The 12,803-nt window shown below is 32.6% G+C and overlaps 1 protein-coding gene across 1 annotated transcript; it reads right to left on the bottom strand.

Moving 5' to 3' along the window:
- Positions 1 to 2,421: 2,421 nt before the first annotated feature.
- LOC137711167 (NAC domain-containing protein 100-like) lies at positions 2,422 to 4,598 on the bottom strand. The gene is made up of 3 exons (XM_068450375.1): positions 4,036 to 4,598; positions 3,625 to 3,902; positions 2,422 to 3,351 (listed from the first exon to the last, which is right to left on the bottom strand). The coding sequence occupies exons 1-3, from the start codon at positions 4,223 to 4,225 to the stop codon at positions 2,734 to 2,736; spliced, it is 1,086 nt and encodes a 361-aa protein (XP_068306476.1). The 5' UTR covers positions 4,226 to 4,598; the 3' UTR covers positions 2,422 to 2,733.
- Positions 4,599 to 12,803: the final 8,205 nt, after the last annotated feature.

The following is a 12,803-nucleotide window of genomic DNA, read 5'->3' as shown; positions in this document are numbered from 1 at the left end:
GATTTGAAGATTAGTCCAATATTAACGAATTCTGCGGTTGAAAGACTCCACGAAAACGAAAGATAATAAATATTTACATAAGACCTAGATTTCCTTCATATTATTATAATAAGATTTTGTTACCAACAAATATATTTGTAACAAGACTTTTCTGGATTTTTAGAATTCTTATCCTGAGATATGAACTTGATGAATCTGGACAGCTGTTTTCCTTTTTATTTTCCTATAATTAAAGGGATGGTTCGGATGTAATTTTAAAATAATTAAAAGTGTGTTTGGTGAAATTGATGTTGGATTTCAAAATATTTAAATCACTTTAAATGATTTTTTGAAAAATATATCAAATATGTGTTTCTTGTAGGAAGTACTTAAAGTGTTTTTTAAGGATCCACTTGGATTTTAACTAAGAATTAGTTTCAAAAGCATTTCCACAAAAAGCACTTTTAATCATTTCAAAAGCACTTCTAAATGAGCTACAGAGTTTGTTTGGATTTGCTTTTAAAATGACTGAAAGTGTTTTTGGTGAAAATGTTTTTAGAACTAATCTTTAGTAAAAATACAAGTGAATTCTGAAAAAACACTTAAAGTACTTCTTGGAAGAAGCACATAACTGATGTTTCTTGCAAACCTAAAACAATTTTTTCTAAAAACACTTTCAGTCATTCTAAAAACACATCTAAACGAGCCCACAATAATTTCTCCAATGTCCATTTTCCACTAGACTTCCATGATTTTAATTCATAGAATAAATTTGTTCATCGTCCCTAATTTGGGAGTGAGCTACCATTACATTATGTGCATTCGGTGAATTTAAATTTCAAGGTTCAGGTGCGGGTAAATTAAATCTCACTCATTCAACTATGACTTGGTGGTAATCCATAACAATTAAGGGCAGTGAGTAAGTTTGTTCTCTTGCAATATTTGTCAATTCAATACTTCATTTAATTGCATATTTCCTGCAGTTTGGTTCAATATCTCTTGAGCAAGAAAGTAAGAAATTTGATTGTCAAATAGTCATGGAATTAATAATTCAACATCTCTTAATCACCGACTAATTAAGAGGATTATTGTTCTTTCATCAAACAATTTGACATGGTTATTGCCTTCTTAGCTAAAATAGTTCATGAGATTGAGATAACTTCTTACTTTGTTCACCATAAATCATTATGGTCATTTCATGAAAAATCTGTAAATATTCTCGTTAAATTGTCACGTGAACGACCACGTGACCACCTTTCTAATGATAATTTTTATCAAACCAACCCTTTCACTTAACAAAGATATTGACAGATTTTTCATGAAAAAACCATAATGATTCACGTTAGACAAATTCATGGACCATTCTATCTATCAATTTTCTTTATCAGGAACAAGTAAAAAGTTATCTCAATCTCAGAGATCATTTTGACTAAATATCGTACTTTATCCTTTGTTGTGACATTATCAACCTAAATTACGTATTAGAGGAATTTTTGTTTAAAATGTGTGTTTCAAATTAGCAGTTCAACAATAATATATTAGGTAGTGTTCTCTACACTCTTTTTTACTTTTCACACATTCTTCTCAATTTTCAGCTATCGAATGTGTTGAAGAAATCAATAGCAAAAACTTAACAAAGGTATGTGGGAGGTAAAAATGGTTGTGTGAATATATATATATATATAGAGAGAGAGAGAGAGAGAGAGAGAGAGAGAGTAGTACTATTCTATTGACACACACAATTTTACCTACCACACACCCTTGTTAATTTTTTGCCATTAATTTTCTTTATTTCATTCAATTCGACGATTGAAAATTGAGACATGTGTGATAGCACTACCCTATATATAAGCATCCCAAATTTTGTTTATGAACTGATTATGCTTTATTTTCTAATGAAGTTGTTTAGAAAACATGGTCAATAAAATAGAGGATTAGGATTTTTGACATTTCAACATCACAAAATATATGAATTCAAATTTCATAGCATGCAAGTCAAAGTTAATTAATCAAAGAAAGTTATAATTTATAAATGACAGAATTACTTTATGTCAAGCCTTAGTCCAATGATTTTACCTGGATAACTAACATTTTTATTTTATAAATACCATGGTTGTGTTTGAGTGTGACATGCACATGTGTGTGTGATAGAGAGAAGGAGAGGTTGAAAGAAAGACAATGAAATTGTCAATAGCATGCTTACCTGAGTCCCCACTATAAACTCATGGAATAGAATACTAAAACTCATTAGGGAGATTCGATGTAGCGAATTAGGGCAGTATACTTATTTATTTATATTTAAGTTCAAATCTTGATTTGACGTAGTGAAGTTAATTAGGGTAGTATGCTCACTTATTTGTGTTCAAATTGAAATATTTCTTCTGTAGTTTAAAAAAAAATTAGATTATAAAATCGTGATGTAAGCGTTCGTTAAAATCCAGAAAACTTTAAGAAATGATACAAACTTTTAATGACTAAAATACACGAATAAAATCATTACCACCAACTGAATCTAATTCTCATATGTCACCAACATTGTTTTTACACAAAAATTAAATAGAAAAACAAATACATCATATAATTTCTTGCATTACATAATTATATGCTTCACTTTCATTCAATATTCACTTTAAATTCAGAATATCTGTACACTATCAACTCACACCAATAATACTAGCTGAAGCTGCATTTTTTTTTTTTTTTTTTTTTAATAATAAAACTATATATTAGCCTTATTTTGCTGGTTTGAAATTATTAATAATTCCAAAAATTATCCAGGCCTGCTGCTGCAGCTGGAGGATCTTGAACACCAAATGGCCTTCTTGCCATGTTAAGATTTGACATGACTGAAGGGATTTCAGTGTTCATATCGCTTGTAAGGCCGGTTTCTTGTGACACACTCACCATTTCTCTCTCTGTTTTGAAGCTAGGCTGCCTCATGTTCGCTGCATTGTTTTCAAACAAGGCCCGCAGGATGGACTGATCTTGCAGTAAATTTGAACACGGGAACTGAAAATTCGGTGAAATCGGAGCATTATCAGCAGAGTAGAATGAATTGGGAAATGGGATTATTGGGAAAGAGTTTGAAGTGTTTGAAGAAACACCAAAGAGAGTATTGTTGTTCATGTAATCAACAATATTCCCTTGGTTTCCTTGAACATCAGTGGGATCAGGGTTGGAGAAGCAGGGCACGTAATGGGACTCGGAAGCAGGTTTGGCCTTGGCGGCGCTATAGGGTGAAGAATCCATCAATGGCGGTAAGCCAGAAGGACCGATTTCATTTCCGAGAGAACCCAAACTCACATATCCAGAAAAATGGGTTTTCTTGCCACCAGAATTCTTTTCAAAAACCCTGCAGATCACCCATTCATTCTGCGAAGTGCAACACAAAAAAAGGCACAAATACCATTACCATCAAAATACATGAACAAATTAAAAAAAGCAAAATCCAGAGAGAAACTTACCTACACCAGGGATGTTACTACGGTAGTATTCCAAGTCAATTATATACTGCCATGCGTTTTAATTTTCGCATACAACAACACATGCTCGAATTGAGATACCGTCACAGTGACATCCCTGTTGCAGGGAGATCCAACTCCATAAAACAGGAGAAAATAGGGGAAAACAGGGGAATGACCATACCTTTGCAGTTTTGGGGAGGTTGTGGACAGAGAATTTACCATCCAATCTATATTCATGCATCACCCAGTTACTTTTTTCTCCTTTGGGAGCTCTTCCTTTGTAGAAAACCAAGGTTTTCTTCATCCCAACCAGAGATTTTCCTCTGTAAATCTCCTTATCCTTCCCTGTAGCTTTCCAGTATCCGGCTTCTGTCGCCCTGTTTGTCCTCAGACCAGTTGGGTACTTTCTGTCTCTCACACAAAAAAAGTACCACTCCTTTTCTCCCATTTTCGCTTTCCCTTCATTTGAAAAAAAAAAAAAAAAAGAAGAAGTAAATCAAATCGAAACAAACAAAATCCAAACAAATTTGATAAAAAAGGATTGTGTTATAGAAACAAAACAAAATTAAAGTTTTTGTTCTAGGAAGCTTACAAGGCAATTCCCAAGGCTCTGACTTGTTCAAGTCCACCTCCCCAATTGCTTTACAAGAGAAGCTGGTATCGATCACCTTCTTGTGCAAGTAGTGAGAAATAAGCTCTTCATTGGTTGGATGGAATCGAAATCCCGGCGGCAAATCGATCTGATCATCCTCCTCAACAATCCCAGCTGGAACGTTTTCCATTTCTTCCTTTTATGATACCCTAAAACCCCAATGATTCTTGTCTAAAACCGTTGATTCGAAATCTTGGTTCCGATTGAAAAGTAAGTATTTTCGCAATCCACCCTCGGTAGACTCCTCACAAACTCTCAAACTTCTATGGCTTCTTCCAACCAACAGCTTCAACTCCCAGATCTTAAAACACCTTATATAGAAAGCAGAACCAGAAAAGACTCATGCAAAACGTGCTTTTCTAAGGAGCAAAAGAGAAATAAAGCTTAAGGAAAGGGAACGGGTAATTGGATACAGAGGAATAAAAGAAAAGAAGCCATGGGAACAAGTTGTTGTATAAGCTGAAAGATGGATTCAGATGTTAAGAGAAAGAAAAGCACTATGGGAAGCAGAAGCCCCTAAATACTGGTGCTTTTGAAGAGCAAGAAACGTGGAATGGAAGGCAACTTAGGTAGGCCGTTTTAGCTTCTCTTTAACTTTTTCTGTAATAATTCTACCCCCATCTTAAAAATTGGACCATTTAAACAAATAACCCATTCAAATACTATGCATGTAGTTTTGATTTCATTACCACCAATTTAATATGTTTTGGTTTTGTAGTTTACAAAAATTTTACTATGCTCCAGACATACGGTGTATAGTCTGCACCGAATAATGAAAGGTCAAGATATTCATTTTTTTTATTTGATCAAAAGTTCAAAAATCTAACAGTTTAAAACTCTGTTTTGATTCACCAATTTACAATGTTTCAGTTTTGTGAATACTTTATTTTGATTTTAATATTAATTTACTTGGCAAATTAAAAAGTTATTAAAATTTTAATTGTATGTTTTTTTTAATAAATTGTACTATATTTTAATTCAACCAATTATATTCATTGTGATGAGTGGATAGGACTCGGATGTTACTGGATGTTTGTTTGTATTTGCAAGAACTGGATCCTCTCCTGAGCTAAGGATGAACAGCCCATTCGAGGCATTCAAACTTGATCCAACGGTTACAATTATTATAACTTTTAGAGGGACCTCTTGTTTGGAGCCGTTTGATCAAATTTCAACAGTCCGGATGGGCTGCTCTGGAGGATCCCCATCCTGAGCTCAGAAGAGCATCCAGTTCCATATTTGCATACCTGAATCATCATCACACGTCACAAAGAGAGTGACAAAAATAAATAAATAAAGTGTGAAGCATTTAGAAGAAGATTGGAATATAATCTGTTTTTGCTGAAATAAAATTAGGGCATTCACAAAAATAAATACATATTTTATGCAAATATAGTGATACCAGCTGTGTGAATGCATAGAAGATTACAAAAGTTTTGCTGTGTCCAGCTCTCAAAAATTAGATAAGGCACACTATATTCACGCAAAAAGGACCTCTATGACCCCTTTTTTTTCCAAAGCATATATATATATATATATAATTGAAAAAAAAAAAAAAAAAAAAAAAACAGATGAAGATAAGGTCGAAACGGGAATAGTTCTTCGGATCCGAACCATCCGGATAATGCGGACCTCCCTACAATCACTCACTTCCCTCTCCCCCTCCCCATCCCCTTTCCATTTTCTTCTTCTTCTTTCTCCTTCTACAGTTTTGCTTCGTTGATCGCCGTTGAAGAAGAAGGCAACGATGTTGAAGGGAAAGAGATGATGAAAAGTTGAAGAGGAAGAGTGACTTCAGCCGCACGATTTTACGGGAACGACCAAAATTATGAGGTCTGGAGGATCCGGATGGTTCGGATCCAGAGGGAATATGTTCCGGTCGAAACAGACACTGCAAGAACTTTCATGCAATTATCACTGAAAATGATAACAATTAGGTTAAGTCAAATATCAGAATTCAAATTTGAGCCATGTAGTCAAGACGTGAATGATTTTTAATCTGTTAAATATTAAATTGCATTATTTGTAATCAAAATCCTAATTTATTTGCCAACTAGTTCATTGCCTAGCGATACTAATGTATTAGTGTCGAACGAGATTTCAGATTCATATTTAAGTGAGTTCGTGTAAAATATGATCAAGTTGCTCCCTTAATTAATGATAGATTGATCATATTATGACAGTTTTCTCGTTAAAAAAACAACTACTATACGATGTCTCCTTGGCAACAATAATATTAATTAATCAAAGTTCCAACTTGTTGCAAGGGTGATGCATGTAAAAGTTGAAGTGATTAAAGCCATTAAGTGGTTAGTGGTTAGGTGAAAGAAATTTTTGAATGAATTTGTTAATGTATCTAATTAAGCTAATTTGTCCTCTCTCTTAAGAAGATTAGTGCAATTTCAACTATATGAACCTTTAAACGTTTGTAATTTTTCCTTTATGGTTAAATGAAAACCTGCTTTTTGAATTCTGATTTGATTTTATTTCATAAAAATCTTGAATAATGCTTAATTAATTTGTACAAGTGATGCATGTATGTTAATTTAATATGATCACATATTTTACAGAGACTTTTTAAAGTGTCTAGAACATGGGGTGGTACACCACATGTCATTACACAAGTGGTGGTAAACTTGAAAAATAAAGCTTTCCTCTATTTATATAATGACATATGAAATACCACCCCGTATTCCTTGCACACTCCCCAAAACATTTCCCTATTTGATAGGGATCACTACATAATACTTGCAAACAGTCTACAATTTAGCTCAAATATAGCTCCATTTTGAGGAACTGGATTCTCTCCTGAGCTTAGGATGGGGATCCTCATGAGCAACCCATCCGGGCCTTTCAAACTTGATCCAACGGCTGCAATTATTATAATTTTTAGAGGGGCCCCCTGTTTGGAACCGTTGAATCAAAATTCAACGGCCCGGATGGGTTGCTCAGAAGGATCCCCATCCTGAGCTCAGGAGAGGATCCAGTTCCCCATTTTTATGGCAATTCAAGAAGTGAAATTGACTTATTCGTTTCTTAACTATTAATCACCATATTTAATTTAAGACTAGGTCAAATATTATGGTCTTTCTAAGGTTGAAATCAAATAAATATCATGCTAATTTCATGTTGTCTACCTAAAACCAATTGGTTAATGGAGTTTGACTCTGGAGGCCATCTGGATTTATGTAATTGTTTGATCACTCATGTTGAAGGACTCTTAATTAACTCGCATTCTTTACCAATTTGAATCTTAATCAACTTAAAAGGCCTATATATCTTTGTTTTACTTTCTACAGTTGACTAATTAGACGAATCCAACATACCTAAAATCATTTAATTTGTAGAATTATAATGTAACTTGTCGTTAACACTTCTAAATAGTAATCTTACGGTTTTTTCTAACAAACAAAATAAGTGAAAAATGAGAGATTGAGCATTATTTTGAGGTGCTAAAATATTTCCAATTATTGGATTATTATTTTTTTAGGAAGTCTCTGAAGTATTTGTTTCCCTAGACTATTTATTTATTTTTCTCTTCTCAAAAAATAAAAATCTCAATCTGTATATCGAATGCATGCACGCCCACGTTCACTTTCAACTTTTGCACAATTAGCGAAACTGGCTTTTCCTTTTCAGGAAACAATTCCAAACTTCCAACCACGACTGGACACGCATGCCCTTAGCTTGTCCGTGGTATTTCAATCATGTAGGTCACCTCAAAAAATGGACCAATCATGGGTGTGCACATCATGCCACGTATGTGCCAAGAATGAAAGAATGGAGACTGCCGCACCTGATCACAAAACCAACCACGAATAAGGTATCTCTCTCTTTTGAAAATTGTTGCCCTAATTTTAGAACAAGAATAATAAAACTGGATTCGTTTAATTAATCATCTCCAGGGTTTGACTGTTTACGTGGGTCCGGTTGCCTTCGTTGCAACATGTGGTAGTGAAAAGAAACACATATGTGGCAAGGACGGGTTGGTCCAGAAGCCAGGATGAGAGAATTATATCACCATATAAGAAATATTGAGTTAGGCAAAGGTCGGCTGAATTGATTGAAAATATTAAAGACCAATATACATGCAAGTAAACTTTTGCTTTGAGAGGTATGAAGATGAAGATCTCCATTTATACTATCAGTGGTTCTATTTTGAAGCTGTCAAGCTGTGGATGATTGACTATTTCATGGCTCGATCTGCCTAACTTGGAATGTGATTGCAGTGATTATATATATATATATATATGTTGAAGCTGACCTAAATTGTGGTTCAAACTTGCCATTTTGTGATCATTGGATTCATCTAATTTTAAAAGTAGTGGATTCAGAATTAATAAGCAGTCCGTGTTGGCTAATATTAAGGCAGAAATTAAAGGAGTTGTGGATTGATGGATAGAAATTTTGTTTTATATATAATGCACCCAACTACTTGTGAGGATGTGGAGATCATGCCGGGGTTGATGGATAAAAATCTTGCAGGAGTTTATAATTTCTTTTATTGTCAATTTGTTTTTTTTAGCAATGATGGGATTTTCAAGATTGAAGAGTTTCCTCTCAATTCGTTTAGTGACTGATTCATAGAATTTTATATTTATAATTGGAACCATTAATATAATAAATTGGAACCATTAATATAATAAATCTAGCTCTCTGTAAAGATCATCTCCACAAAACATTAATTAAAACTGAGATTGTTTAGTCAATTAATTGTAGCAAATAGAATCCATCCATTAGTTTTTATACAGTTTGATGACTAAACGATATCAAATTTTATTAATTTTTTACAAAGATGATTTTTAAAAAGTGCTTTATAATATGAAAGGAATTTAATCTATAGACATGAAGTTCCATCAAATCGGATCTGTAGTGACTTAAGGAGGAACCCATCCTTATCCATTGCAAAGACAAGATAATTCCTTTGTTTTTGAAGTGCAACCTCAACTTCTTTTATGGTATAAGAATATGCGTGTTCGCTTACATATCCACGTCACCTTATGTGTTTGATTTGTCATTGATGCACGTGAAAGAGTGTGTGAGAATTACCTAAGTGCAGTACAACATTTCTCCTGTATATATATTCATAAATATACTCTCGTAATCCTGTTGTCATCCCTTACAAAATGAGAAAAAAGAAGGAAAAAAAAAAGTTGGCTAGTAATTAGAAAGATAAAAAATTGTAGTGTTATATAGATTTCTAAGCTGATTTGGTCTGATCCAAATTCCTCGTATTAGGGAGAGATTATGATGCTTGACAATTTTCATTTGATTCGCTATTCATTAGTTTAACGAACAAATCATCTTGAAGAAATTAAATTAACTGAGCAGCAGCTAATTAGTTTAAGCCATCCTTATATCAACTTACTGACCGACCGACAGTCAAATAGAAGCAAGCTAGTAAAGTAATCAAGAGAAGATCATTACGCAAAATAATGTGTTGTTTTCACATTATATTCAGCAGATTTTGATGACCAGAAAGCAAGACCCGCAAGAATCTGATATGAAGTAAGCTATTGCAGACGTGTCTGCATCTGTATGCAAAAGTTGAAGCAAATAAAGAAGAAGAATAAACATTCCACAAACTAAAATATTTTGTTTGAAAGCCACAAATTAAATATTGTAATTAAGTTGTTAAACAGATAGTCTTAAAATATTATTATGTAGTACTGGCAGCTTATTTAATTATGTAAATAAATCATATTTAAGTAGGGGCTAGGGAAGTAGTTGAGAAAAAGAGGCAAGAGACAAAGAAAAAGAAATAAAACTCATGCAATTAACAAATGCTAATTGAAAAAATAAACTTTTAAATGTACAACTCATTGAAAAATATCAGTTAGCAACTAGGTTTAACAGGATTTCATCAACTAATTAAACGATTCATTAATAATTCAAACTTAATACTTTGACTGACCATTTGATTCAACTAATCGATCGTATATATGATGATGAAGTTAAACGTATATTAAAGGAGACCAATGCATATTTCCATTTAACTAGTTAAGGTTTTAACTAATTGTTATGTGCACTAGAATATCGTAACTTGGTATAGCCAATTCATGTCTTACAGTATAGGTGGATGAAGAGTTTACACTTGAAAGTATCATATCACTAGTAAAAAAAAACCCCTTGGGCGACGAAACAAACATCATTACTCAAAGTTCCTTTGCACGACGAAATTTAAAATTTCGTTGCGCAAAGTCTTTACAAAAATAAAAAATTATTTTTTAAAAACATGTGCATGACGAAATCCAAATATTTTGTCGCCTAAATCAAATTTTTATTTTTTATTTGATTTTATATTATAAATTTTAAAATATAGTTATTTTCATAAGTTTTTATTTTTTTTAAAAAACTTTGCGTGGCGAAGATCAATATTTCATCGCCCAAACCCTATTTACTTGTTTTTTATTTAATTTTATATTATATATTATTGAACTAAATTATTTTCTTTGCGTGACGAACATATATTTCGTCACGCAAAATCCTTAAATTTGGGCGGGCGCCAAAAATGGGATGCGGGAAATTTTATTTTTTAAATTTTTTTAAGACTTTGCGCGACCAATATTTTGTCGTGCAAAGTGATACGGTTTTTAAAACTAAAATAACTCATCCACAATTTTCTCAATGTCTTTCTCTATTCTCTTACCTCTCCTCTCTTTTCCTCTCCCCAAATCCGACATTCTCTCTCACACTCACTCCTCTCACTTAATCTCTCTTCTCTATCTGTCACTCTCACTCACTTTCTCTTCTCTATCTCTCGCTCTTACTCACTCTTTCATCTCTCATTCACTATCTCCTTTAACTCTCTCACACTCACTCCTCTCTCTCATTCAATTCTCACTCACTCTCAATCTTGCCAAAAGGTATTTTCTCCCCAAATTTTAATTTTTTTTTTCATTAATATGTGTTTTTGGAGTTAATTAATTGAGTTTGGTGTGGGGTGGAGTTTGGGGTAGGATTTGGGGTATGCCAATTTTAGGAGAGATTATGCTGATTTTTTGGGATTATTTTATGTTGTTTTTTTTGTTATTTGACCATTTTTGTTTTGTTCGTAGGGAATCGTCGAGACTTTGACGGTGAAAGTTGAGGATTAGGACGCTATCAGACCATATCCCCTGAACTATCACCACATTAGACTTGTATTAGGATTTTATTATTGTACTTTGGTAATTTATGTGTACATTTTTAATATAATAAATATTCTGGATAATTTGATCACTATTTTTCATATGTAATTTTATTTTGAATATGTCAATTTAAATTAAAGTAATTAAAAAAATTAAGATACAATTAAATTAAATTAAAAAGGTAAAAATTCGAAAAATCTTGTGCTAACAAATATTTCGTCATGCAAACAATTACTATAATTAAATTAAAATAAGAGAAATAATAATAAATAAATAAATAAAATACCTTGCTCAACAAAATATTTTGCCTCACAAACAATTAATTTTGTTGTGCAAAATATTAAATTAATTCAATTAAATAAAAAAATAAAAAAATAAAAAACCAAAAACTTTGCGCGACAAGTATTTATTTTTGTCACGCAAACCCTATCGTAACGAGCTTTGCACGACTAATCATGCGTGACAAAAATTTTCTCTCGTAAGGTTTTGAGCGACGAAATCATACTTTGCGCAACAAATCTTATTTCGTCGTGCAAAGTGTTTTTTGTAGTAGTGTATCAATACACATGCACATATATTATAACTCATATACTAATCGTGAATTAGGGGCAGCTATGAGATTTCAGGGGTTTTGTGGGAAAATTAAAATAGGGCACTTTCACGTGCGAGACATTTTTTTTTTGGTGTTTAAAACATTTTTTTTTCTTCTATGGTATATTTATGAGTACGAAACTTAGCATGAAAGTCAACTTTGTAACACAATACTAAGCAATAGATGTAGAAGAACTTAAAGGAAGGTATATGTCAAAGATATTAAGTTTTTAACTAAGAAAAAAGAAAGTATATTATAAGACATAGTATTATCCAAAACAGAAAATAACTTAGGATATTTTTCAAATTTGTACTTAACTAAGTTATGCATATATAGAATTTGTTTTTTTTATAGAAACATTAGAACTTAAATATATATATATATATATATATATATATATATATATTAAACAAATGATATTATCTACACTAAAAGGGAAGGGGAGGGCTTAGCCTCACAATGAACTAGTAATAATGTGGTTCAAATTTGCTTTTGAAGAGATTCAAACCTAAAACTTCTCACTTACAAGTAAAGAGAAATACCACTAGACCGTAGTATGAAGTTGCATATATATATATAACTAAATGTTGGTGGACCTTGAAGATGGGGGCTGTGCAACTGCTTCTTTGGCACTCCCCAAAGCTGCCACTGTCGTGAATATATTATAACTTTGTAATCATCTATTCAAAACATTTAAAAATGTAAATACCATAATATATAATGGCCGCAATTACATTCAAGAGATTGGCAACAATCTCTAATAATTGCAATTTGTGGGGTACCATATATATTTCAAGTGTATATAGAGGTGTGGTTGGACAAGGTGACCAAAGAGATTGTGATTTATGACATATAAAGTACTGAAGCAAAGCATATGAAGCCAACAATCACAGAATAATCAATAATTAGCCAACCTTGATGTGATGAAAAGTTTATTTGCCTAGGGTTTCAAGTCCATATTATTCCATGAGACAGGTATTAGAGAC

This window comes from Pyrus communis, chromosome 12 (assembly GCF_963583255.1).
Source record: "Pyrus communis chromosome 12, drPyrComm1.1, whole genome shotgun sequence".
NCBI lineage: Eukaryota > Viridiplantae > Streptophyta > Magnoliopsida > Rosales > Rosaceae > Pyrus > Pyrus communis.
Note: the sequence above shows the minus strand (reverse complement) of the source record. Positions and strands in the feature narration are given on the sequence as shown.